Source organism: Dryobates pubescens, chromosome 4 (assembly GCF_014839835.1).
Source record: "Dryobates pubescens isolate bDryPub1 chromosome 4, bDryPub1.pri, whole genome shotgun sequence".
NCBI lineage: Eukaryota > Metazoa > Chordata > Aves > Piciformes > Picidae > Dryobates > Dryobates pubescens.
The window spans coordinates 44204302-44232268 of record NC_071615.1 but is presented as its reverse complement, the minus strand read 5'-3'; the positions used below and the strand labels follow the sequence as shown (position 1 = coordinate 44232268).

Genomic DNA, 27967 nt, shown 5'->3' with positions numbered 1-27967 from the left:
GCACACCACCCTGTGTGGATGAAAACCACAGGAAAGAAACGCAGATAGCCTGACATCTGTAAGCGAACTTGCAACGTCTGATTAAAGTTCGGGAGTCCTGAGTACTCGCAGCTGCCCGCTGACGTGCCTTTGACTCGGTGCTGGCGAGTTGCGGAGCCGGAGGGAGAGCACTAGGGGAGGGCAAACCTGAAGGGCACAATCTGAGACGATAGGTGTGTATAGAGCTTCACTAGAAGCAAGAAACGCCAACCCCAAGATCCCGCTGCACATTGCAACGCGGGGTTTTCACTGCGAAGCTGGGATGTTTCTGTGAGGCATCCGTCTGCATTTGCTTTCTCGGCGTGAGGAGCTGCTCGGAGGCGTGCGCTGAGAGGGCATGGGAGGGAAACAAACACGCGGTTGTCACAGCGCTGGCTGCAGCGACGGGAGCTATTCCAGCGCTCGGAGCCAAATCGGCTTTCAGCAGAAAGGGTAAAATTCAGCAGAGCTGGGAAAGGGAAAGAATAAAGGGGAGGGGAAACACAGCACCACCTCCTGCTGACACCACAGAAGTTTGCCTCGGCTTTCCCTTCTCTCTCCCTCTGTGCATATATTTTCTTTTTAATCAGCTGGGGCTTTTCCCTCCCCTGCTTATTTTACTTCTTTTATTTTAACTGTATTTTTATAGTTGGAATTCTGCTTTCCTAATTTCTCTTGTTTCACATTTAACTTCTTTAGAGGATTTCATTAATAGTTGCTGCAATTAAAATATAATAAATAAACTCAGCACCAGCTGCTCAAATGGCTGTCATAGCATATCTGGAACATAATGCAGCCTGGTCGGGGCAGCCACACAATGCAATTTATGCCCACACCTGAGGGAATGGATTTCTCAACTGTAATTGCTACAATATAATTCTTATTAATGTTGTGTTATAATTCCTATTAATTCCAAAGGGCTAGTAAATGCATTAGGAGTTGTCAACATATTATTTTACACTGTTTATGATCTGCAGAATTACACTCTTCAGCATTGTATTGCATAAAGAAAAGCCTTAAAATTAGCTTTAATTGGAGGGACAGGGGGGGAAGCCACATTTTCTGTTTGGGCCCTGGGAAGGATGGAAAGATCCTGGTGTTTGAGGAGTAATGAAACTGCTTTCTAAAACTCAGTCCTTTGAACTTTCTGTGTCATGCAGTTAACTGTTTATAAAGAGAGATATATATGTTAATAATGCCTGTCTGGTTATTAGAACGAGAACCACTGGTGTCTTTATGAAGGAATAAATAACTGTGAGAAAGCTGGGTTTATAAAATAAAAACTAACTGTGTTCCAGCAAAGACAGGAGTGGGGAAATTACAAGTCATTGTAACTGATGTAATAAATACAGAATATGTTATCTTGCTGTGCTTTTATTCATTCTTACTTTATCTCACTGCCCTGCTTTCCTTAGGTAGTGAATATGATGAGGAGGAAGTAGACTATGAAGAATCAGACAGTGATGAGTCCTGGACTACAGAAAGTGCTATCAGCTCTGAAGCTATCCTTAGTTCAATGTGCATGAATGGAGGGGATGAGAAGCCTTTTGCCTGTCCTGTTCCTGGATGTAAAAAAAGATATAAGGTAAGCAGTAGTGTAGACTTAGCTTATTTTCTGCTGGTGGAATGGTGGGGGGAAGCCTTTGAAATAATTTGTACCTTTTTCATTTAATAGACTTTTCACATTTATTTTTGTGGTATTTTAGCAGTGTTCATATTTTATTCACTGGTTTCCTCTCAAGCACAACCAAGTTGCTGGCTGTACAATGGATGTTGCCTTTTGCATCGCTGTCTGTTGAGAGGGATTCCGTGTGTAGCGAGTCCTTTGCTTCACACATTTTAACAAAACTTCTGTTATGTAGACAAATTAACTTCATAATTCAGGAGGCACTGCCAGCAAACCCACCTACTTCCCAGTAGTGCCAGAATGAATTCTTTCTGCTAGAGATACTGCCTCTTCTTTGTTAAGAAGCATCTTTTCCTGGCACAGGTGATCGCTAACATTTTGCAAGTCAGAGGGTCACCTCAGGAAGGCCTCTGAGAAATTCTGGTGTCATTCTGTCCTGGCTCCCAGTCCCTGTGACTTGTTTGCACAGCAGTTGGTGTGTCTGGCTCCAAGTGCAGGGCTTGCATCCCCCTGCATTGCATGCTGGAAAGCAATCCTACCCCCACCCACCATCCCTTTGAAATTATTCTCTGTTGTGAGAAATGTTTGCCTGACAGTGGGGTGAAGTAACTTGAACCTTGAACCTTGAGCAGGCTGGTATAGAGCATGCCTTAGTGATGTGAGGACAGGAGCAGCAGCCCCTATAGACAGAAGCTATTGCTTCATGTGAACCAGAGAGGAGATAGATGAAATTGTGTTGAACAGCTTGGGCTTCAGTATGGTATTCCAGATGCTGACTTTTGGGAACAGATACAGCATGTTGGCACACTTCCTGTAAATCATTTTCTGGCCAGGAAGTATTGGAAAATCCAACCACTCATCTATACCCTATTAAAAACAGTGGTGCTTGGGCTGGTTTTTATATTAGCCTTATTTTATGGCTTCTCCTTTAAATAACCCAAACCTGGGAACTTTAAACAAGAGCAGAAATGTGAAAGAAAAAGATAGGAAGAGCAGTAACAGTTGAGATAAAATGGTTGTGACAGGAATGAATAAAGCTGTGCAGGAAACCATGCAGTGCACAGACACAGGTTTCAGTGACAGTGCAGCTGTGCTGGATGGTGGCAGGCCCCGTGGCAGCAAATCACAGGAGTGGGATTCCTGTGCAGACCAGTTAATAGTTGAGCAAGAAAGCAGTGTGCTCTTAGTGACATACAAGTCCTTTTTTCTGTCTTTGGTTTGGTTTGGTTTTCAGAGATTAGCCTTAGCTATGTAATGGTTATTCACTTCAGTTACAGGAAAAACTGAACACCATCTCCAGGCAAAGGGAAAGATGTTTCCAGACTCTTTGCAAGAACTGCTTTGCAGATATCCCCTATTAATCAAGAGTAATACTCTTTTCTTTTTTCTTTGGCATGTGGTAGAAGCTGTGCCAGATGAAGGCTGTAGTATAAAACCTAAATCCCTAGCTCAGGAAGCAAACAAGCCATGGTGATTGTTAGAAGTCACTGTGCCCACAGGGCATCTATGCATTGCAGAAAACATTCCCTTAATGGGCAAAGGCTAGAAGGAGAACCCTGTAATTTGCTATATCCTGTCTGTTCTCTGTTTGACTGCCAGCCCTCTGGTTTTTTATTGCCCAAATAAGCAAGCTGTTTCTGCTGGCTTCTGCTATCTCACTACCTTCATCTCAAATGCGTGAGGACTGTCTAAGGGGTATCTTGTACGCCATTAATGTTAGAACAGTTGGACAGGGAACAAATTAACGACCCTGTGAGAGGCTGACAGAGAGCAGCAGCAAATAAAACCTACCCTATTTTCCTAAGAGACTCACCTCTGTTTAGACCTGATAGGAAAACACATTTCCTTCAACTCTGCCTCACCTCATCTCTCTTTTCTGGGAGCTCTGTTTCCTCCCTTTTTTCTTCTCAGCCTAATTTCTTCTTTTTACATTTTTATCTTTGTTTCCTTCCTTTCAGCTCCATGTCTGTTGTGTTTCTTGTTTCCTCTTCATTTTCCTTCTGCTTAACCCCCTCCTCTGATGAATTATTTGTGGAGTCTGGGTAGGGAGTCTTGTGATCAAAGCACTGGGATTTTCTGGTGGGTACTGGATAATCACAGTCAGGGCTGTAAAACAATTATAGTGCTCCAAACAGGAACAGGGGCATGCACATACAGTAATTGCCAGGCTCACTTTACGGCTGAGAAAGGATGCATTCCTTTAGGGAGTGAGGAGGAAAGGATATACACAACTTGCTTTTGTCTGGCCCTAGGTGACGTACATTGGAGAAGCAGAAAGGTTATTTTTAGATGTGTTATTTGTCTTACAGCACTGCTTAAAGGACCCAGTTAGGGATGGGTCTCCTTTTTACAAACAACATGCAAGGATAAAAAATGGCCTCTGCACTGAAAAGTCATTATGGAAAGGTAAATAGGACAAGAATGAGTACAACAAATACTCCTAAGGAATGGGCTGGGGCAGACAATGGAAACTGCAATGAGGACATGTTTATACATGATGAGTATCAGAAGACCCTACTGGCCTCCTGCCCAGCATCTCTCTCTTGGTGCTTTCCCATAGGCAGTGCAGTAGAAATGAGTCACAAACATTCAGTTGTTTTTCAGTTGTTTTATTTTCTTAAGAAATAAAATTGCTTGCTGGTAATACCTATTGGTGCTCTGTGTAGCATGGCAGAGATGCTGCTGAGGAGCTGAAGAGTCTGAAGAAATGAGAAACAGGGGTGGCAGGGGGTGGGTGTTTATATGTACATTTGTTTGTTGGACAGTCAGAAACAGCTAAGTTAACCTGGGGCACACTGACTTCTAGGTGCTTAAAACATAAGCCTCTGAACTAATTTCTACAGCTTGCTTCCTTCTTCTCTTATTATAGCTACTGATCTAGGTGACAATTTATCAGTATTTTATGGTTTGCCAGTTTTACATACTTTCTTTCCTCTTGGTGTACATGATGCCTTCCATTTGATTGTGACAAAATCATCTGTATGGTTCCAAGGAACCCACAGATCTTAGCCTGGTTTCTGTGGAGCTCCCCCTGGCTAGATTTCAGATTTGCATCCCTATTTCAATGTCCAGAAGTGTGTGGGTAGTGAGTAGTTCATGTGCTCTGCAAGGTGCCACCAGCAGGAGCTGAAGTGTGGCTTTGTGAAGGTGCCAGTTAGTTCTCATTTTATTCAGCACCGTGTGTGTGTGCCAGTTATTTGTGCTCTAACTCTGGAGAAGGACATTCAAAATGTGTGTAGGGTGTAGATGAACTTCTTCAGGCAACCTCCAAAGAGCAAAATGAAGTTTGGTACACGATAGATAAATAGATAGAACCCTCCCCCACCCCTACCAAATAATGCATGTGTACTGTTAGAGAGAAAACCCCTAGACCACTTGCAGGAGTTTCTACAAATAGAATAATAAATAACTAATTTCCATGCATACAAAATGTTGCTTGTCTGCGTGACTGCCTTTTGGCCTTGGCAAGGAGAAGTGGCACCTTTCAAGAACACCAAGGCTTGCCTTTCTGGCAGGCAATGGGACGAAGGTCCTAGCACTGAGAAGGCTGATCTAAGACAGAAAGACTTTCTCTGAGAGTCAGCAGAGCATAGGGAGGGAGAATATTGACGTGAGAGAGGAAAAGAAGGGATTTACTTGGAAGAAAGGAGCAAGCCAGAGCTTGCAAGTTGAGCAGGAAAGAACTGGAGCCACAGAGAAAGCCTTCAGAAGGGACAGCCTGTCTGAAACAAGAAAACCTCCCAAACCATCCTTGGTGTCGCTCTTGTTACTTGAAGGGATGGCAATCTGTCTGCAGTGTAGTGGCTTCGTGAGTACTGCCATGCAAGGGGCCCTGCCCAGCAAGCGCCCTTCTGTCCCTGCAAACCAGGTAGTGCCAGTCTGAACTTCCATATCTCCCCCTGAGCTGGTCCCAGGTTAATAATTGTTTCCTCCTGTTTAAGGTTTTAGAGTGCCCTTCTATACTGCCATCTTCTTCCTCAATCATTTGTGTGAGTAAATAATGAGCAACCTCAGTAACCAGAGCAATAAAAGTGATGTATGAGTTTGGTAGTGGGATTGCCATACCTCAGCAGACTCGGCCCAGACAGACAGCAAAGTGTTTACATTGCAGCAGGAAAAGCACCAAAGAGGGGCTGTAGTTCTGGGTAGGGGTTTCTTTTGGACAGGAGCACAGGGGATTTAATAAATGCTTATAGATATCTGAGGGCTGGGTGTCAAGAGGGAGGGGACAGGCTCTGCTGAGCTGCACCCTGTGATAGGACAAGGGGCAATGGATAGAAACTATAGCACAGGAGGTTCCACCTCAGCATGAGGAGGAACTTCTTTACTGTGAGGGTCACAGAGCACTGGAACAGGCTCCCCAGAGAGGTTGTGGAGTCTCCTGCTGTGGAGACTTTCCAGACCCATCTGGATGCATTTCTGTGTGACCTGTGCTAGATTCTATGGTCCTGCTCTGGCAGGGGCGTTGGATTCAATGATCTCTGTAGGTCCCTTCCAACCCCTAACACCCTGTGTGATCCTGCAGGTTTCATGTCACACTGCCTGCAGGAGAAAGAGTATCATTGGCATGGAGCAGTGAGGATAAGTGTGATTGCCAGTTTGTGGCACCTGTAGCAATTGATAGCAGTCCTAAAGCATCTTGATTCCTTACAAAACCTGAAAAGCCTAGGCACGTTTCTGAGGCTTCCAGACTGCATACAAGGTTTGGAGAGAACTCTGGTTTTAAAAGTTCACTGCAGTAGCAGAAGTTGAGAAAATCACCCCCAGATTTTCTCTTCTCTGAGGTGCAGGTCATTAACTTAGATGTTGACAGATGCCTTAGGACAGTGTCGTGTCATCTCCCTGCCCCTGCACCTCAGTGGCCCTGTGGGTGCTGCAGGTCACACCTGTGTGCAAAACCACCTAGAAGCTGCCTCAGAGTTGAGGCTGCTCAGTCTGCAGAGGAGGCCTTATTGTGGCCTTCCAGTATCTGAAGGGGGCCTGCAAGACAGCTGGGGAGGGACTTTTTAGGGTGTCAGGGAGTGATAGGACCAGGGGGAATGGAAAAAAACTAGAAATGGGTAGATTCAGATTGGATGTTAGGAAGAAATTCTTCACTAGGAGGGTGGTGAGACACTGGAACAGGTTGCCCAGGGAGGTGGTGGAAGCCTCATCCCTGGAGGTCTTTAAGACCAGGATATGGCTCTGGGCAACCTGATGTAGTGTGAGGTGTCCCTACCCTTGGCAGGGGGGTTGGAACTAGATGATCCTTGAGGTCCCTTCCAACCCTGACAATTTATGATTCTATGATTCAGGGAATTCACTTGGCTACTTCTGAGGACAGTTTGTAGCTTTGATGTGCTCTTGTCTGTCTTGGTGGTACAGAACTTCTGCCTCCTCTGAGTGCTCTTCACCCGGAAGTAACCTGTACCAAGGGCTCGTGTTGGTGTGTCTGCTCTGAACTGGAGACTGAAGGTTGGCATCTCCCACAGCTCAGCTGGCAGCTGTGCAGGAGTCATCCAGGACTTTTTAAGGGTGTAAAGGATCATTTAGGGGGGGGGGGATTTGCAACTTCAAGCCAGGATTCAGTGCCTGGATGCACTGGAAAAGAGAAGCGTGAATCTGGGGGCAGAGCAGTTGCTTGCAGCCTTGCACCATACTCTTTTCCAGGGTGGATATTTTAGGCTAAGTTTTTCTTTCTAGATTTCTGAAATCAAACTTTCCAGACACTCAGGCTGCCCTAAAACACTAGTTCAGTGGTACAGACTGCCCTGGGCATTAGAGTTCTGACAGGGACAGTGCCATGCTCAACTGCAACTGAAATCCAAGGACTTTTTCTACTTCGAGATGAAAAAGCCCCCGCTGCCATGGCACAGGTAACCTCTGATAAGGAGGGACCAGCACCCTATCTTGTGAGAACACTGCCACTGGGTGGGAAACTGGGTAGTTTCTCTTCTCATTGCACTTCTCCCTATTTCCCCAAAGGAGCTGTAAATTCCTTATGCTTCCTGTTTGCTCTTGGGAGCTGTGGTTAGAGCAGGGCAGTGAAGGGCAGCACGCAAGGGACCACTTCCCTCGGGAGCCGGAGCAAGGGCACTGTCTCTCTCAGGAGCAGGATGTAGCACACGAGATTTTAACTCAGCATAAGTTGGATTGGGAGGCAGGGGAGGAGCATGGGAAGTGTTGGCAGGAGGGATGGTATTGGAGGTGTTAAGCTTGCTGGGGGTCGCTTTCTGATGTAGATAGAGGCTTCTGAGGTTTCAGGAGTTATAGCTCTGTTCTGGTTACCGAGGGCTTTTTCTTTCTCCTCTTTGTTTTATGCAAAGAAGTTGTCTAACTTGTCTCATTGCTGTGATTTCCAGGCTGGAGCTTCCACTGACTGTAACCTGCACTTGTTGCTTAAAGACTCAGAGGGACTTGTCATGTGTAACTCCAGGCAGTGGCTCAGCAAAGACAAAATCCCTGAAACTAATTAATGTTCAGGCTGTTAGTTGATTTTAGCTATTATTTTAAATACATTTATTTTTTAATCTCTTGAGAGATGTATCTGGAAACTTTAGGCGGCCTTGGAGCTGGAGCTGTTTGCCATGAACTGCCTTGGCATCTTCTTTGGTTTCTTCCTAGGAGAAGCTCTAAGGAAAGGCAGTTTGCCTTTATTTATCAAACATCCAGGCTCTGGTAGTGGAAGCAGGTAAGAGAGACTCCAGGAAGGCAAATCCAACATGAGGCAGCATCACAGCAGCTGTTCCAACAACAGCTGCTTCCCTTTTTGCCAGAAACACACAAAAAGGAGGACAGGGGTGGGGGTTTGGCTTAGGTTTGGTAAGGTTCTTCCTTCATCTAGCAAGAATGTTGCCCAGCTCCTGGCAGTGCCACTGTGCTTGCTTTTCATTCTTTCTCTCCAAACGAGAGTGGGGATCAGCCCTCTCCTATGAGCTGTAGATTATTCCTGAACAATGGCTGTTGTCAAGAGGGCTTCTCTGGATTCTTTTTCACTCTTGGAGTTAAGCATTCCCTGCAGTTAATTTTTTGGAGCCAATGTGTAAACGATCAGAATTTGCTGGTCCCTAAAGACCTCTCTAGCAACAATGACACAAAGAGGAACAGACACACTATGGGGGGGGGAGCTTTGGTTTTTTGAGGAAGCTTTGGTTTTTTGTGACTCCAGACCTCGTGCCAATTCTTTGTTTGCTTGTAAATGAGCCTCTGACTAAAATCTGTGACCACTAGATGGAAAAATGTCAGGCAGCAAAGAGCATCCATGTGTGAGCCCTTTAAACAGTGCGTTTTGGGAACTGCCATATGTTGGGAGATACAAATCAGCATTACCCAGGTAGGTTTGTTTCATACATGACAACTTGTCCCACCTCATATCTTGGAAGCACAAGAGATCAGAGGAGCACAGAATTTCAGGGGCTGGAAGGGACCTCAAAAGATCATCATCTAGTCCAACCCCCCTGCCAGAGCAGGATCACACAGGAACACATCCAAGTGAGTTTTGAGTATCTCCAGAGAGGGAGACTCCACAACCCCCTGGGCAGCCTGTTCCAGTGCTCTGTCACCCTCACAGGGAAAAAACTTTTCCTCATATTTACGTGAAACTTCCTATGCCTCAACTTCCACCACTGCCCCTTGTGCTGTCATTGGGCACCACCGAGCAGAGCCTGGCTCCAGCCTCTCGGCACTCACCCTTTCCAGAGCCCCCAGCAGCTTGTTTGCCCACACCTTTCAATCTGTTTTCAGCTCCTCACTGGAAGCTATGAGCGGAGCACCTGAGCACTAACCCTTTGCTCTCTCCCTGACAGAATGTGAACGGCATCAAGTACCACGCCAAGAACGGCCACAGGACGCAGATCCGCGTACGCAAACCCTTCAAGTGTCGCTGTGGAAAGAGTTACAAGACAGCTCAGGGCCTGCGGCACCACACAATCAATTTCCACCCCCCCGTGTCTGCTGAGATTATCAGGAAGATGCAGCAATAAACATGCTGGTCACAAATGTGCCAAGAAATCCTCACCAGCAGTTGCTGATTTTGAGAACAGCCACCTTTGGTTTGGTTTGGGTTTGGTTTTTTATTTCTTTTTTTGTTTGTTTTGGGGTTTTTTTTCTCCTTCTGCAGGGGGAAGCATTCAGCAACCCTCTGCCTTCGAAACAAAAGGAAGACAAGAAGAAAACAGCAGAGTTAAAATGCATGCTTTAAGGTTTTTCTGTAATTTTGGAATGATGTATCTTTGTAGAGGTAATGATTTTGTACATTTGCACATGTAATCATCGTACCCATTTGCATTACTTTGAGATAAGGTGCTATACAAGCTGGGGGTTCTTCAGAACACTTTTTGTCTCCAAAACAAAGGGGGTGGGGGGGAGGGGGGGAGGGGGGCAGCATCACAGATTTAGTTGTCCTGAAGAGAGAGAGAGACAGAGAGAGGGGGGCCGGAGGAGGAGAGCTTGGCACTGACACCCTTTCCCGATTGTAACGCGATGATGCCAACTTTCAATGCATCTGTCAATGTTGTGTGCAAAACCAAAACGATCCCACCCTCGTCCAAGGATAGTTAACATGCCTTACATTAACGGAGTTAGCAGTGGAGTAGCAAGTCTTTTAGGTAAGGGGGAAATATAAATAAGAAAAAGAATGTTTAACATAATAATAATAATAATATGCTAAAAATATTTTCATACTTAAATAACATACCTTACAAAAAAAACAAAACAACAAAAAAAAAAAAGGTGTGCTTGCTGTATTTTATAGTATCTTGCAAAATCTTTTATGTTTGGGGTTTTTGGTGGGGTGGTGGTGTTGTGGTTTTTTTTTCCCTCCTCCTCCTCTTTTTTTTTTTGGGTTGTTTTTTTATTCCTCCCTCTTGGAATGCTGAAAACGCAGCCCTTGGAATCAGTAAACAATCACTTTTAAGCGTCAGACATCACCGCTGCTTTCCTTCGCGGCAAGATGTCCTGTTCCCTTCGCGGCAAGATGTCCTGTTCCCTTCACGCCCAAGCAGACTTTTGAGGACCAACACATCCCACCCAGTCCCAACAAAATATTTAACACACCCCCCACACCCCCCCCCCCAGGAACTATCTCTTAGAAAGACACTTGGAAATACTTAAGTGCAAATTTATGTGTGTGTGAGAGAGAAAAACCATTACCTTCATCTCGGATGAAGTTTTTTAAAGCACTTTGTAGTTCTCTATTGCCAACAGATTTAATGTTTTTATGTGTTGCCAATCCTTGCAACTGCCCTAGGAGCCATGTGCCTGTGGTTGCAAATAAAAATTAAGAGGAGGTCCGTTATTTGTGCTAAGGGAGTTTCTACTGCCTCTCCCTCACGGTCATTGGAGTTAGTTGGAGATTATTTTTTTCCCTTTGTGCCTTTTTTTTTTTTTTGGTTGCTGTTGTTGTGTTTCTTCTTTTGCTTCTCATTGTAGGTCACCGCATTCCATTTGGAAGTGTCTGTTTAGCTTTACCGTTACTTTTGCTGAACCATGACATATGAGCCTTACTGAAGATTAAGTGCTTCTTGCAGCAGGTGGTCAGAGACTGACTTTGCAAACAAAAGCCAACATGAGAGCGCTTCGTGTCTGGACCATACCTGAACATTTGTTGCTTGCCATCCTGCCTTGAGCGTTCTTCTCTCACAAGTGCTATTCTTGGAGTTCAGCTGGCCAGGGGTGGACTCGGGCACCCCTCGCCCTGCCCCAGCCCCAAAACAGGTCTTACAGTGAGGGTTAGGGAGGAACTCACCGTGTTGAACACAGTCATCGCCTTTGCTTAGTTCCTGTTAAGTGCAAAAGAAAGCTCAAATATGGGAGGACTGAGCTTTCCCTCTTATTTTCTTTTTCCCCTAAAGCTTTAACAAAAACTTTGTAAGGATGACAATTAGCTATTCTCCAGCAGAGTAAAAGCCTCATTAAAACACTTGGGAATCACCCTAGTGTGGAAGCTTATTGAAGGAATCAGTGTTTCAAATCCTAGAGAGGTGACAGCACTTGCACTGCGCAGTGCCATCAGCCAGGTTTAAAGGATGATCCAGACATGAGACCTGCTGGTACACGCAGGGCCCCAGGTGGCCACTTCCCACCTTCTGCAGTTTTGGCGACAGATCTGGCCAACAGATACATTCTGGCTCTGCTCCTAGTGCAAGAAACTAAACCACAGGCTGGGTAAGTTCATTCAACAGCTAAACAGTCGTAAAACGTCATTGTTGCATGTAAATTCCTTTCAACTATAAACACGAAATTCCAGTTTCTATTTACCTATTCATTGTGACAGTATTATTCAACAGGTAAAGATGGGACTATTTTGTTATACTGTGTATAGTGAATGTATTGTACTGTGTCTGTGAAAAGTGTGCTTTAAATTATATTTTCATATGTTTTGTTGGGGACAAAGTACTTTAAGTTTGAAAGTGACAGAGGTTTGTTTTAGAACTGAAGACGACTTAAAGAATTCCTGTCGAGAAAGCTGCTTATAAATGTAAATCAAATCACATTTAAAATAAACTGCCTCTGACCTAAACAGGCTGCTCTGAACTCGTTACTAACCTAGAGAGTTAAGTTCTTGGCCTGTTTTGTGTTTGTGTATTTTACTTTGCCATCATCAAACTCTATGCAGTAAGCAACTGGAGCAGCTTGGAGCACTACACCATGAATGCACAAAGCTGCACTGTCCCTACGTGCAGCTGGGACAACTCCCTGGTTTTGAGGGTCTCCTGCCTGTGTGGAGTACACCTTTCTCTAAAAGGGGGGAAAAGAATCCTTGCCAACTTTAAACTAGGCTTGAAAGGGGAAGGAGACAAAACTCACTAGAGAGAAGCCTAAGAACAACTCTCAACCTGCTGTCCCACAGGAAGTGGATAACAGTGCTATATGTGACAATAAAAACACAGGACTCAAACAGGACAGTAACCTGGGAAGTGGCTGGGAATGGTCAGATAGCAAGGGGGAAAACTAATGGCTTAAATCCCTCTCTGAAATGCTTATAGACCAATGCATGGAGTGTGGGGAGCTAGCAGCAATTAGAAACTATTGTACCCCAAGAGACCCAAGATAGCATTGCCATCACAGAAACGGGGTGGGGTGACTCACGGTTGAAGTGGTGCAATGGATGGCTACAGGCTCTTTAGAAGGGACAGGCAAGGAAAGAGAGGTGGAGGGGTAGCATTGTTAAGGAGTGGAATGTCTATGGATAAGGATGAAGGAGAAGACCAACAAGGCTGGTATCATGGTGGGAGTCTGCTACAGACCACCCAGCCAGGATAAAGACGCTGATGACATGTTCTTTCAACAACTTGGAGATTCTCTAGACCTTGTTCTCATGGGGGGCTTCAACTTACCAGATGTCTGCTGGAAGTACACCACAGCAGAAAGGGGGCAGCCCAGGAAGTTTCTGGACTGTGTGGATGACAACTTCCTGTTGCAGATGGTAAGCAAGCCTGCCAGGAGAAGTCAGGACCACGTCCAACACTGAATTTATATCAGACAGCTTTTCATAAGGGTATTGCACACGTTCATGAGAGAGCTGCAAACAGAGACAACTCAAAACCTTCAAGTTCCTCTCAAACAAAGAACATAAACAGCTGTGAGCAACAGCTTCTTTGGCATACAAAGCCGAAACATCATTTACCCAAGCATGTAAAGCCTAAACTCTGTTTTATCTCAGGGGGGGGGAAAAAAAGACCCACTGACTCCACGGATGATTTTGCTTTTAATGTACCAGGACTACTGTACAACAAGTGGAAAGCAAATTTACTTCATACAGTTAAAGTAAATATAAAATGTTTAGGTATACACAATTGTTACCTACTGGAAAGAAAAAGACGTGAGGTAAGCGAAGACGCAGAAGGTTTTAAGAGCCCTAAAGCCAAAAGGAACACAAGTCGCTGCTGTGAAAACGTCGTAACAACGTTTTTCCTACCGAATGCAACTGCAACAGAACAATTATTTATTTATGTGTTAAAACAAATTACTTGTAGGCATTTAAAGCACAGCACTTTAAAACTCAAAAATACTGCCCCGAGGTATAATGTTCTTAACTGTAGAGTTATCTCTTAAGGCCAACGGCCTGAACGTAAAACTGAACTATCTGCCATTCCTTTTGTTGCAAGCATGTAATGTCACCCTACGTGCACCTATGCTTCAGAAAGGTACTAGAAAACTATACTTTAATAGGGCAAGTAACAGAACTTTCTGATTTAACTGTTACTGAAAGAAAAACTGCACAGATTTGCTAGGAGGAACATCTGTTTGTTACATTTTCAATCGCGCCCTGGTTATCGAGGGAACCCACAGGTGTTTTGGGGAGGGCTTTTTTAATGTAGCTGGAGAGCACCATGAAGCTGCTCCCATTTTGCTGAGGCTAGGTCATTCCTGTGTTCTTGCAAATTCCACTAAGTAAGGGAACTGATAGCTACACACACAACACAGTGAGCGTTTCGTGGGGGCTTTTAGTATGATGTTAGATAGGGAGAGAAGAGAGCCCAGCAGCAGCTTATGGCCACAATTGATCACAGCTCCCGTGAGTACATTAGTAGCTTTGAGTTAGAAGTTTGCATGGTTACAGAGAAGCTGCACTGCTTTTGTTCCGTAGGTGGACTGCTCAGAGTTGGGAGGGTCTTGAGCTACACCCCAAAGTGTTTAATCAAAATTTAATACATTCTGGTCAAAGTGCGTCTGAACGTGCCGCTCGAAGCCTTGCTGATCGTAGTCCGGTGGGAACTGCTCGCTGCACATGGGGCACACCTTCCAGTGGCTCTCCACGTGCTCCTCAAACTTGCTCTGATCGTAGTTAGGTGGAAACATCACATCGCAGAGGGGGCACTTCTTGTGCACGTCAAAGCTTCACCAGGAGGCACAGAGAAAGAGAAAAGAACATATTTCATCTGTTATTCCAGAATGAATACACAAGTAGGGTCCTGCTGCCCTTACCTGAAGAACTTGACTGCACTGCTCAGTTTGAGCAGACTTCTTATCTAAGCAAGGCCCTGGCCAGCCTGGTCTGGTTGGAGATGTCCCTTGGGGAGGCCAGACTTTAGAGGTCCCTTCCACCCTAAGACCATTCTATGATTCTATGCAGTTAATTTAAAGGTCTGTGCTGAAGTGCTGGGTAGGGTTAAGGCAGTTTCACACAGGAATTCCAGCAGAACCTGGCGTTTGACATCGTTCCAGCTACCGCTGAACACAAATCTATTGAACGTCTTAATGGCCAAGCAGTTTCAGGGGAAACCACTCTCCCTGATCATAAAGGTTTGCTCTTAGCAAACATAACACTTTATAAAAGCCCTAAGTTAGGTTCACAATTAGGCTGGAAATAGAGGGGAAGGAAACAAAAGTTATTCATTCATTTACTAAAGAAACTGTCCACATTCCATCAAAACAAGGTGCAGCACAAATCTGCCCAGTCTAAGGGCACACTCTCCAGTAGTTAACTGCAAACCAGCCGTTCACTGGAAACGCCTCTTAGTTCTTCTCCACTCCCAGCCTTCAGTAAAGAAGTGCAGTTGTAGAGCAATCTCCCCATTCCATCAAAGACCAATAAAAGGTAACATTTTACCTGGAATCGAAGCAGAAGCCTGGTCCCCGTTCATGCAAGAGGAGACTTGGTGGATCAGGAGCAGAAGGTACGGTGTTGTCATCATCCTAGCAAAAGAATAAAGTATTTGAAGTCACACCCCCTGGAAAACACTCTCCCCTGCCCCCAATACATTTTAGCAGTAAAAGCATAAACCTGGGTGAAATTTACCTTTTGTTTTATAACCTCTGCAGCCTAAGTTTTCCTTTGGTGTACGGAAGGCAGCCATGGTTAAGGAAGATGAAAAAGCAAAACACAGAGTGCCTTTTGACTGTGCAATGCACCTAGAGCAGAAACCTGTGCCAGAACTGCCAGAAGGCTTCTGCCAGCACAGTAACTGCGGAAACGCAGGTCTGCAGGGTCACCTCCCCGAGATGTGACTGCCTGGGGGCTGAGGCAGAACAGGCAAACCTGTGTTAAGCTGAATGGGGGCCGCTAGGCTGCAAACCCAAACAGTACTGCAGTATTCCATCGAGAGCTACAACCCAAACAAATTCTAGACAACAGAATGTCAATGCCAGACTTCAATTGCCAGTTCACCCTGCAGCAGGGAGGAAAAGGGTGTCAGGTAGTGATAGGACTAGGGGGAATCAATCAAAACTAGAAATGGGTAGATTCAGACTGGATGTTAGGAAGGAATTCTTCCCCATGAGGGTGGTGAGACGCTGGAACAGGTTGCCCAGGGAGGCTGTATAAGCCTCATCCCTGGAGGTGTTTATGGCCAGGCTGGATGTGGCTCTGAGCAACCTGGTGAGGTGTCCCTGCCCATGGCTGGGGGGTTGTAACTAGATAATCCCTGAGGTTCCTTCCAACCCTCACAATTCTATGATTCTATGATACTGAGTGCCTCTCATGCTTGCCTCTCCAGCAGGCAGCTGTGAGTGATCTGCCTTGGCTGCTCCCAGCAGCCAGGCTCGTCGTGCCTTCCCCGCTGCTCTGGCACAGCAGCCAACCCAGCCTGTCCGGCTGCAACCTCTCAGCAGCTCAGCAAGCCCTGCTCTCCCTTCAGCCACACTAACAGCACAGCAAGAGCTGCAGCAGGCACTGATGAGGACAATCAGGTTTGCCTCAGAGCTTCCATCAGGTTAAGACGACAGGTTGGCCGCCAGGGAGTACGCTGCTCCTCACTTCACACGAAAGAAGCAAATCTGCCTGCAATGGGACATCCCCATGCAGGAAAATGAACATCTACCAGGCCTGGATTCTAAGAAGCCCCTTCTGAGAAGCCAGGGGTCAGGGCACTTATGTTCTGCAGGGTATGAGGTTGTTGGTCTTTTTATTCTGTGAGTATATTATTACAAATCAAGATTTAAATAAAGACAGTGACATAAACATAATTAGGGGAAGAAAACAACACAAAAGGTGAGTGAATTGAAGGAGGAGAAAGAGCACCATGTTTGTAAATCCAAACTATTTATTATCCAGCATCTTGGCTCTGCTCTGTAACTTCTCAGGATATCAGGTAGTGATAGGACTAGGGGGAATGGAATGAAGCTGGAGGTGGGGACATTCAGGCTGGACCTGAGGAGGAAGTTCTTCACCATGAGAGTGGTGAAGCCCTGGAATGGGTTGTCCAGGGAGGTGGTTGGGGCGCCGTCCCTGGAGGTGTTTAAGACCAGGCTGGATGAGGCTCTGGCCAGCCTGATTCAGTGTGGGGTGCCCCTGCCCATAGCAGGGGGGTTGGGACTAGATGATCCTTGTGGTCCCTTCCAACCCTGACTGATACTATGATACTAACTAGCAGCACAACCCCCATGCATTTCAGGCTGGGAAGACAGGCACATTCAGCAAGGGTTTTGAGCTCCAACTCCTAGGTCATTTTCCATTTCATCTCAAAACCACCTTGCACACAAGAATTAAGATGCAGCTGACCCTCGAAAGTGGCTGTGCACAGGACAATGCCTAACAGCACACATGCTCCACGTTTTACACAGATAACTAAATGTGCACATTCAAACATATCTCATTTTGGGGCTAGCAGACTTTGTCCTTATGCAGAGCTAATGGAAACAGGGCAGGACAGGAAGATTCCCTTAATATTTTCCTTCTGACAACAGCTGTTTAGTTTCCACCATTTAACCTTGCCATTAAGCAGAGTGGGGCTTGCTGTGACAGATGCTAGCAACAGACATATTTCTCTGGTCTAACTTGCTTGCTTTGCACCTCCAGTAAAAAAGGCACATGGGTCTTAAACCATTATTGGTTCCTTTTGTCACAAAAGAGATGGGATGAATGCACTACAGAAGGAAAACTATTTGAAGTACTCTTGCACTAAAATGCCACAGCTCAGAGTACCAAACACAGGGCAAATTCGCTGAATACTGCATCTCCCCATGAAGAGAGGCTGAAATCCCTGCAGCTGTTTAGTCTTGAGAAGACAGGGGATCTGATCAATGTCTATCAATACCTGAGGGGTGGGTGTCAAGTGGAGGGGACCAAGCTCTTTTCAGTGGTGTACACTAATAAGACAAAGAATAACAGCTTCAAGCTTGAACATAGAAGATTTCACCTCGACATGAGGAAAAACATCTCTACAGTGAGGGTGACAGAGCCCTGGAACAGGCTGCCCAGAGAGGTTGTGGAGTCTCCTCTGGAGACTTTCAAGACCCACCTGGATGCACTCCTGTGCAGACTACCCTAAGTGACCCTGCTTTAGGAGGGGGGTTGGACTTGATCTCTGGAGGTCCCTTCCAATCTCTTCTGTACTGTGATACTGCAATAGCAGACTGTAAGCACACCAGGACTCACCTATGCATGCATCTTTAAAAATGAAAAGTAGTTTCACTACAAGCACAGCCCTAAGTCACATCTAAACCCTTAGAAAATACTTCCTTCTAGTTCTTTATCACTCAGTTTCTACTTGAACATGTGGCAGTTTTGTTACAGCACTTACTAATACTTGGTTACAAATGACAAGGTGGGTGAGGTACTGCTCTGGTGAAAGGGCCCTTCAGCCTCAAACTCCTTAGGTAGGCTTTGCTGGGACAAATGAACAGGTTAGTCATTATGTTAAGGGTGATTAATTTCAGTTGAGTAAGGACTCAGGATTTACCAATGGTAAGTATTGACTGGGCACAGAAGGCTCTAACCTAAATGATGTGGCTAAGACAACACAGGTGGGGCCCATTCTGAATTACTGATGGCTTCAATAAGCCCCAACTTTACACAGACCTGAAAGACAGTGCTGACCTGAATGCCCAGCTGGACAGAACAGAACTCATCATTCCTGAAGTAATCCATCTTCCATACAAATGTTAGGATACCACAGAAATTTTAGTCTCCCTATCAGAAAAGGAAAGCTCTTGGTCTTCATGCAGGTGTTACTCAAACACTGAAATGCACTGAGATGTGTTCTTCAGACTCATCATTCAAGTGGCAGTGATCTTACCAGTGCCCTGCTCCAGCCATTTACATCAGCTGTGCCAGCAGAAGCTTAGAACCATAGAAACAACAAGGTTGGAAAAGACCTCCAAGATCAAGTCCAACCTGTCACCCAACACCTCATGACTACTAGACCATGGCACCAAGTGCCACATCCAGTCCCCTCTTGAGCACCTCCAGGGACGGTGACTCCACCACCTCCCTGGGCAGCACATTCCAATGGCTAACAACTCTCTGGGAAGAACTTTCTCCTCACCTCCAGCCTAAACTTCCCCTGGTGCAGCTTGAGACTGTGTCCTCTTGTTCTGGTGCTGGTTGCTTGAGAGAAGAGACCAACTCCCTCCTGGCTACAACCACCCTTCAGGTAGTTGTAGACAGCAATGAGGTCTCCCCTGAGCCTCCTCTTCTCCAGCTCCCTCAAGTGAGCCAAAGTGAGAAGGTTAACAAAGGCTGCTTTAGACACAGAGTCTGAGAGTAACTGCTGGGAGGCCAGGCCTCAGTGGCTCAGGCTACACTGTATTTTCAGCACAGGCATCTAGGCTTACTCACAAGACCCTGTGGTCCAGTCATCCAAGTCATTTGGAAGGATGCCCATACTCTGTATTTTGAGTAAAAGGCCATTTAATCTGCCTGTCATGCAGACCCAGAGGCAGCTTCCTTGCACTTCAGACTCATGACTAGGACATGGCTGCACACACTTAGTCCAAGACCTCTTCAGTGCCCTGCAGCAACGTAACACACAGCTAAGATGTGGCCTCAGGTCCTTATGATAGCCTGAGATAGTGTACACAGAGGTTGGCACTGTGGTGATGTGCCAGGCCTTCTAAATGCTGAAGCTTGGATAATTAAGTAAAGGAATTATAAAGGATGCCTGTAACATCACTATGACCACTGGACTGCAGCTCTGACTCTAAAACTGCCACAGTGAGTTCCACAGACTACAGGAACTGTACAGACACCCACAGGATTAGCCAATAAAGCATGGTAAGAAAGGGGAGGGAGGTTGTCACTAGAAGAGGAAGAAGCCCAGTTAGCTGTCAGAACTAAGCACAACTCACCCAGCTTTACCAAAACCAAAGTTACCAAGCTAACCAAAGTGCTGCTTTCATCACTCAAATTGGGAGCAGTTCCAAGATTGCCAAACAGAAATTAGAAGCAAGGCCTGAGCAATCCCCAGCTCCAGCTTCTATAGCTCATTCTAACATGCAGCTACAGATGGCCATCATTTAACAATAGACCTACAGTGCAGGTGAAGTGGAGAAAAGAATACAGATGCTTTCTCTCTATTTCAGCTTTGCTGTGGGGGTTTAGACCTCCTCTCTCCCTCTCTGCAGGCAGTCTGCTTTCCCCAGAACATACCTGCATGCCAATTGTCCCCTTTTACGCCTGTCCTATACAAAAGATAGTAATTGGCTGCCAGGGAAAGACCAGGCTGATGAAGTGTAGAGGGTTGTTTTTTTGCTAGGGGAAAAAAAAAAGCCATTTTGGATTCATCTGAGAAAACATCAGTTTGTCAACTGCCAAAAGTTGCACTCTCCATCCCCCACAAATTTACTGTGACTAACAGCATTGTTCAAGAGTCTCAGGATAGTTACTCCGGGCTTACTGCCAACTGTAATCTGGACTACATTTCTAAACCTCACAATTTAGCATTAAAGAAATATATTTATATATATATACACACATGTATGTGTGTATGTTGTGTATGGGAGAGGTCCATAAACAAATCTGCTGCTAGAAATTAGTTGCTCCAAATGAGTCCATTTTGGTCAGTTATGGGAACATGAGCAAATGGAAAGTTAGTGCAGAGGAGATGACGGCAGGGCCTTGTGGCAAGTCAGCTACCCTACACAAAATCACCACTGTTTGCATGCTCATGGTTAACACAGACCAGCCTACCCCTCTCAGAAATTAGGGTTTAATTGCCCTAAGAGCTCCAAAATCCAAAGCTGTGAAGAGTTCTGCAGAGTCATACCAAATGGATGGTTTTTCATGACAATCTCTGATTTTTCCTTGGGAAGTGCCCATTGCCAAGGAACAAAGTTCTGGGTCAAACAAAACTGAAATACAGCAGCAACATTGAACAGAAAGTGATCGTGTTTGCAGATGCATCCTTGGTCTACAACTCAAGAGTAACTGAAGCTAGGGAAGGCAGCAAAAGTTTCAGTCCAGCAGGATCGTCACCGTAAGGTGACCTTATACTGCTACTCAAGATAACGGCCACTGCCAGCCAAAAGGGTAGTTCCTACCTTGCTCCATACCTCTCATCTATTAATGTAATCAAAAGATGCACAGCTCCTCCTTGTGAGAGGCAGGCAGATCATCCAAGGCTGTCTCAGATTTTTGAGGTATATTACTGAAAATTACACATGATGGCAGCCACATGAGCTCAACAGGCTTAGTTTTCCTTCACTGGGAAGAGAGGTGGAGAAGAACCTTTCTGCTGATGAAGAAAACTATGGCTGATCCCTAACAGTAAGCTATTTACAGAACAGAAACATGACTTTTTCAGTGTATCACAGACAAGGTACACTGAGTTATATACCTTTTTCAATAAAAGACAAAAAGCCCTCCCCTCATCTACTTCCTTCAGTCTCCTGGCAATGGTTCTTTTTATACAGCCCAGGCTGTGCTTGGCTTTCTAGGGACACACTTCCAAGCTTGTATTCAGCTTTTCACCAGCTAGGACACCCAAGTCCTCCTGCAGGGCTGCTCTCAAATCCCTGCATTCCCCAGCCTGTGTTGATGGAGAGGATTGCCCCAAGCCAAGTGCCATCCTTATCCTCTGAACAGTCCATGCAATTTAGAAAGAAGGAGGTTTTGGGGGACTGTGTCAAAGGCTAAGGACACCTATCAGAAATCCAGGTAGATGACATCCATTTTCCCTGATTATTCTTTAAATGCTTCTTTAGAGCTGTTTTACCTTTGAGATATTGGTATGTGTCTCCAGAGGGTTCTTGGTACTACTTGAGAGGCCTTGAGCACAAGCCCTACGAGGAGAGGCTGAGGGAGCTGGAGAAGAAGAGGCTCAGGGGAGACCTCATTGCTGTCTACAACTACCTAAAGGGTGGTTGTAGCCAGGAGGGAGTTGGTCTCTTCTCTCAAGCAACCAGCACCAGAACAAGAGGACACAGTCTCAAGCTGCACCAGGGGAAGTTTAGGCTGGAGGTGAGGAGAAAGTTCTTCACAGAGAGAGTCGTTTGCCATTGGAATGTGCTGCCCAGGGAGGTGGTGGAGTCACCGTCCCTGGAGGTGTTCAAGAGGGGATTGGATGTGGCACTTGGTGCCATGGTTTAGTCATGAGGTCTGTGGTAACAGGTTGGACTTGATGATCTTTGAGGTCTCTTCCAACCTTGGTGATACTTGTTTGCATGTAAATTTGTAAACTAGACATACAGCCTATCTTTGGCAGAAGCAAGCAGCTGATTCTCATTTGAAAGTAAAAACTATGAAGACATACATTACTTGATTTAAAGGCACCTTTTCTCAAGCTGAACTTTTGTATTCCATCTCATTACAGAAATCTAAGCTGTGTCAGCAAATGAGCACAAGACTCTAGCACTGTTTCTCTTGGGTTTGCAAGAGGGCAAAGCAGATAGATCAGAATGAACACCCTGCTAATTAAACTGAAGCAGGTGACTAGAGAAGAGAAGAGGCTTGTCAGACAGCATACCTACACCAAGAATGAGCAGATTAGAAACGCAATATGTGAAGCCAAGGCGGGCAACAGCATTAAGCTCACATTCTGCAGCTTGAACAGGCTGCAGAAGTTCTGACAGGTTCTCTAATTATTCACAGTAATGGACACTGAGGGCAAAAGGCAGGAGGGAGAAATACATTTTTCTCCATTATAGGTGCTGAGCACCAGGGCTAAAATCATACCTGTCTGAACACTGATCAGTTTCTGCAAAGGTTAATAGCAATTAAATGTGGCAAACTAGACTAAATGAGAAACAGGTCATGATACCACTGTACTTGCAAAGAGCACAGGACTTTGCAGAAAGGTGTTTCTTGTTTAATATTTTTGAAGGTGCAAGAGTACTTAGAATGAGAAAGAGCAATAAGTCTGTTCCTGTTCAAATGAAGACCTACAGTCCAGCTGCTTACAGAAGCCAGTTTTTTCCTAGTGCAATCTGCAAGGTAGCTGTACTAAAAAGAAAAGCCAACCAGTTTCCACTTAAAACAAAAAGCCCTACAACAAAAGAAATCAGCGAGAATCCACCCCGTCCAGTTTAATCAGCTCAATTAGCTCTCCCAACTACATGTCTGACAGGAACTATTCCAGAGAGGAACTATTCAAAGGAGATTTGCAAAAGCTAGAACAAAGCATTAATACATTAAAGTATCTTGACACAAATTTCCCATTCAACATGTAACTGAAGTAATGGTCTCAGGACCCTTAATTCTTCTGTTACCATGTAGTTCCTGCACGCAAATGACAGCCGAGTACGACATAGGTAGATTTTTAGCCCTCATTCTACCACATAAGACAGAAAGAGCAGAATGAGTTGATGTTACTTACATTTCTCTATTTTACTATTTAACAAGATTAAGCAGCTACAGTCCTAACACCAAAACAAGCTGTCAGTAACTCAAGAGACTAGGGGAGCAAGCAGAGTATTATCGACTGATGCGTGGTTTTGTCCCTGAAAGCAATATTGACCTCAAGCACAGTTCAGGGAAAGGGGGGGGGGGGGGGAGAAGAATAAAAATATAAGCAATTCTGGATTTACATAACAATAAATCAGGCTTAGCAGATACTGCAGCTCTTGAGGATGTATCAATAAACACATCAAGGAATAAAGATAATTAAAGAGGTATCTTACGTTGTTATCCTCAGGATCTTCTAAACCATCAGGCCGGCTAAGATTGCGTGAGGGCTGACTACACACCACATCATCTTCTAGCTCCCAAAAGGAAGTTCTAACAGGGGGCCTTTGGATCTCATCAGGATTAAAAGCGCCATCTGCTCCATCTGAAGAAGAATCAGAGCACCTTTGTTTGTATTTTGAGATGACAGATGTGCTACCTTGTACCAAACAAAAATACCTCCCACACGTTTTCCAGCCAATGGAACCAACAACAACAGAAAGAATCCTTTTCAAAAGGGGTTTCTTTCAAACACTAATGCAATAAAATAAAAGCATCTCATTGATTCTCATCCATCAACATTAAGGTGCTCTACATCAGTTGTAGTGTTTTGAGCTAGTCCCTAGCTTAGGTACTAGTTGCAATTGGGAAAATTCTGGAGACTTTTGAGTCAAAGATAAATAATGGAAGGGATTGGATAAAGAATGGTAACAATAGACAGGTTAACCTAATTCCATTGGTGTACTGAAATCCTGGCATCTTGCAGCATTAGTCTGCTCTCTTTGCTGCTGGGATTCAGGCTGTGCTATCCTCCCCTTCCCACCTTGGTGGTTTCTCTGTTTTGATTTTCATCAAGGTACAGGGCGGGGTGGCCGAGCTAGCATGTGTGGTTTGCATAGCTGTCTTGAGACCCATTGTCCCCAAGAGGGGACAAAGCTGAATCGAAGGAACAGGAGGGTCCTGTGCTGCTGCTGTTACATAGACACACACACAGTGACCTAATTGTGGCCTTCCAGTATCTTAAGGGGGCCTACAAGGCTGGGGAGGGACTTCTCAGGATATCAGGTAGTGATAGGACTAGGGGGAATGGAACGAAGCTGGAGATGGGGAGATTCAGGCTGGAGGTGAGGAGGAAGTTCTTCCCCATAAGAGTGATGAAGCCCTGGAATGGGTTGTCCAGGGAGGTGGTTGGGGCGCCATCCCTGGAGGTGTTGAAGACCAGGCTGGATGAGGCTCTGGCCAGCCTGATCTAGTGTGGGGTGTCCCTGCCCATGGCAGGGGGGTTGGAACTAGCTGATCCTTGTGGTCCCTTCCAACCCTGACTGATACTATGATACATATATACACACACACGTAAATACACGCTGTACTTGTTTATTGCCTTTTGCACTGCTACAGTTAGTTTCTTTTGTAAATCCAATTCCATTTGTTCCTCCCCAGTTCTGAGTGTGGTGAGATTTGCTCTCTGAGGCAGATTGCAAAAAGAAAAAGTGACTGGGGGGGAATCTAATTCGACCCACTACACCAAAGACTGTTGGTACTTCATCTGTATTTGTATCTGTATCTTTACTTTGGAAGCAGTGAGAAAGAAATTATATTGGGGGACAGGATGGGAGGAGTGGGATCTATTTACCTCTTCTCTCCTGAATTGCATAAGGGTTTCCATACTGCAGTACTGGTAGTCTGCTTGGCACTGCAGGAACTGGCCCAGTTTCCTCCGAATAAGGGTTGCGGAAATGCAGTGACTGTTGTGAAACCTGTCCTTCCATCAGCCTCCCAGCTTGACTTCCTGGGGTCCTACAAAGTTCCTGAACAGTGCAAAATTCAAAATGCAATTAACCTATGGAGCCCTAGCAGAGTTTGGTATTTTTCATGGAATATTTGATTTGTTTTTAAAAACACAGCCCCCGAGCCTTCCCACTCGTTTCCCCTTGGCCTAGTGGCAAACACACCAGACACTGAATTTCATGCACAGATTTCTAAGGTTGTTATGCTTCTTGTGAAAAACCATTTGCCTTCCATGAATTTAATGAGCAGAATTCTAACTCATCCTTATCCTTCCTTTGCATCTTCACCTACTTTATATAGTAGAGTGGTATCTACAAATGGTAAAGCAGCTTACAGAAAATTACCTTTTTTTGGAGCTCTGGCTGTAGCATTTATCTTCTTTTTCTTTCTAGTACAGGACAAGACAATTTCTGTCTAGCACCCTCTAAGTAAAGTACTCTCTTATGGAGATGATACAGAACTATTGGATGTTAGGAACAAGTTCTTCCCTATGAGGGTGGTGGAATACTGGAACAGGTTGCCTAGGGAGTTCACTGAGGCCCCTTCCCTGGACATATTCAAGGTGAGGCTTGACAAGGCCCTGGGCAGCCTGATCTAGTTGGGGATGTCCCTGTTGACTGCAGGGAGGTCAGACTGGATGACCTTTGGAGGTCCCTTCCAGCCTGGAACATTCTATGATTCTATGCTAGTGTCACTTTAGATTTATAGATTAAATTGTACATGATTGAAATGGCTAGGATTACAACTTAAAACTTTTAGTAAGCATGTAAAAGCTAAGTAATTCCTCTTTCCTCAGTACAAAGCAGGAACAATTACTTTCCAGTAAAGTTAAGATTTTCCTTTTTGAAAATCAATTTCTTCTGCAATATGGAAGCAGTTGAGAATGAGAGACAATGCCATTACTACTTCAGTTTTAGCATTAGAGAAGATTGAAACAGAATGTAGATCAAAGTAACTGTAAAAAGGTGCTGTAAAATACCTTTAGTCAGAAGTTAGATAGCAAGGGCAGAGACCAAGTAAAAAAAGAAGTTAAAAAAATTCAAAAGCTCTAAGTATGTAAATAAAATAGAAACCAAGTCATTTTATAGCTTTGAAGAGACAGTAAATGAACATCTTTAGCATGCTATGTTTGGTGACATTTATAAACAAACACTGATAATGGAGCATAAATTGAAAAGCTGTTTACTCTACTGTGCTTAGCCTTTTAAATCATGGTTTCAGTCTAGCAAGGCACTTTTGATTCTTCTCTGCAGTGTAAATACCTATAAATTTAGTAGACAAAGCTGCAAGGCTTTGTAAGCTCCATACATGATTAGTACAGTTGTTCGCCTCCTGTGTTTCAAACTACTCCCTCCAGCTAAGAGAGATTCCTCAAAACTCAACTTTGGTTTCCTCTGAATTAGAAAAGTGTGAGCTCTGTTAAGATAACCACATCTCCATTTTTAAAAGTTAGTATTTAACTATGAGAACCTAGAATTTTTTTTACAGAACACTTAGCTGGCTTCATCTGAAAGATGTTTCATTCCTAAGTATCTGCTCATACTGGGTTTAAGTATTTTGAACAAGCCCAACAAATGTAAAGACATTTTGTCATTCCACTTTTCATCAAAACCTAGCTTAATTAACCTTATTAATTTATATTAACCTTATTAGTTTATAATACCTTAGAGGTACTTCCAACATGAGAACATCAGCATTAATATTTCAGAATGTCTGGCTTAATAATCATAATGAATTTGATTTGGCAGCGAGTTCTTAAAGGCAGAAGTCTGTTTTCTAAACATCATTTAAAAACTGGAGTATTGCCTGTGTTTGTTTTTATTTCCTGAGAAAGACTTTTCCAGTTGTATTTTACAGAAGTCACTGCTGTCACATTTCAAGCTGCTTTTACTATTACAAGCAGAGAACTGCCGGTGTCAAATGATCTGGTTGCATGACAGGATGTTAGGGGCTGGGAGGGACCTCTGAAGATCGAGTCCAACCCCCCCCCTGCCGGAGCAGGACCGTAGAATCTAGCACAGGTCACACAGGAATGCATCCAGATGGGTCTTGAAAGGCTCCATAGAAGGAGCCTCTCTTGGGAGCCTGTTCCAGTGCTCCATGACCCTTACAGTGAAGTTCTTCCTCACGTTGAGGTGGAACTTCCTGTGCTGTAGTTTACATCCATTGCCCCTTGTCCTATCACAGGGTGCAACTGAGAAGAGCCTTTCCCCTCCTCTTAACACCCAGCCCTCAGAGATTTAAACATTGATTAAATCCCCTCTCAGTCTTCTCTTCTCCAAACTCCCCAGGGCTCTCAGCCTCTCCTCATAAGGCAGTGCTCCAGACCCCTAATCATCCTCGTAGCCCTCCGTTGGACTCTCTCGAGTAGATCCCTGTCCCTCCTCATGATGCACACATCATGACAAATTTGGCAACTATACTGCTGAGATTTCTACATCTCTAGTTACAGGGCACCCCTGGATAAAAGCAAAAAAATCTAACAAGTGCTGATAAATAAAATGTCATGCTAGGCATGTAGCATTCATGTGTTATGCCAGGATTCCCAAGGGACTAAGGTTTACTAATTGTGCTGCCTGACAGCAAGTAATTCCTTAAAGTATCAAGGGCAGAGACTGTCTCCAAGAAATTAAATTCCTGCAAGATTTTTCTTCCAATTGATGTTCCCTCAGAGAGCAAAAAGGCTGCAGCATGAGCTCAAAAAGAATTTTATTTGGCCCAGCAGCACATGTACTAAACTGGTTATCAGCCTCTACACACAAGAGGGATGAATTTCTTTCACTAAGAGATACGAAGAGTAAAGCAGGAAGGAGGCTGAAAACTTGTAGAAAAACAGTGGTGTTGCTGATAGAAGGTGGGGGGAGAACACAGGAATTCCTCTGTTCTCTGAACTGTACAGCTAGCTGCAATCTCAGATTACTAATTCACACAGAGTAATCCCTACCTGCAAAGAGAAACAATTATTTTAGATCCTGGATGAAATAGGATTCTAGACAAAGAATTCTAGGAACAAA

The 27967-nt window shown here is 44.7% G+C and overlaps 2 protein-coding genes across 2 annotated transcripts in view; one reads left to right on the top strand and one right to left on the bottom strand.

Moving 5' to 3' along the window:
• Positions 1-9691, top strand: part of JAZF1 (JAZF zinc finger 1) — a 195372-nt gene extending 185681 nt beyond the window's left edge. The window contains exons 4-5 of the mRNA XM_054161204.1: positions 1434-1603; positions 9430-9691. Of these exons, the coding sequence (XP_054017179.1) occupies positions 1434-1603; positions 9430-9606 (347 nt within the window). The 3' untranslated portion in view covers positions 9607-9691. The remainder of the gene's footprint in view (positions 1-1433; positions 1604-9429) is intronic.
• A 3859-nt stretch (positions 9692-13550) lies between these two features.
• Positions 13551-27967, bottom strand: part of TAX1BP1 (Tax1 binding protein 1) — a 56532-nt gene continuing 42115 nt past the window's right edge. Inside the window, exons 15-18 of the mRNA XM_054161203.1 lie at positions 24799-24973; positions 23402-23550; positions 15177-15262; positions 13551-14462 (exon numbers count right to left, since the gene is read on the bottom strand). Coding sequence (XP_054017178.1) covers positions 14261-14462; positions 15177-15262; positions 23402-23550; positions 24799-24973 — 612 coding nt within the window. The 3' untranslated portion in view covers positions 13551-14260. The remainder of the gene's footprint in view (positions 14463-15176; positions 15263-23401; positions 23551-24798; positions 24974-27967) is intronic.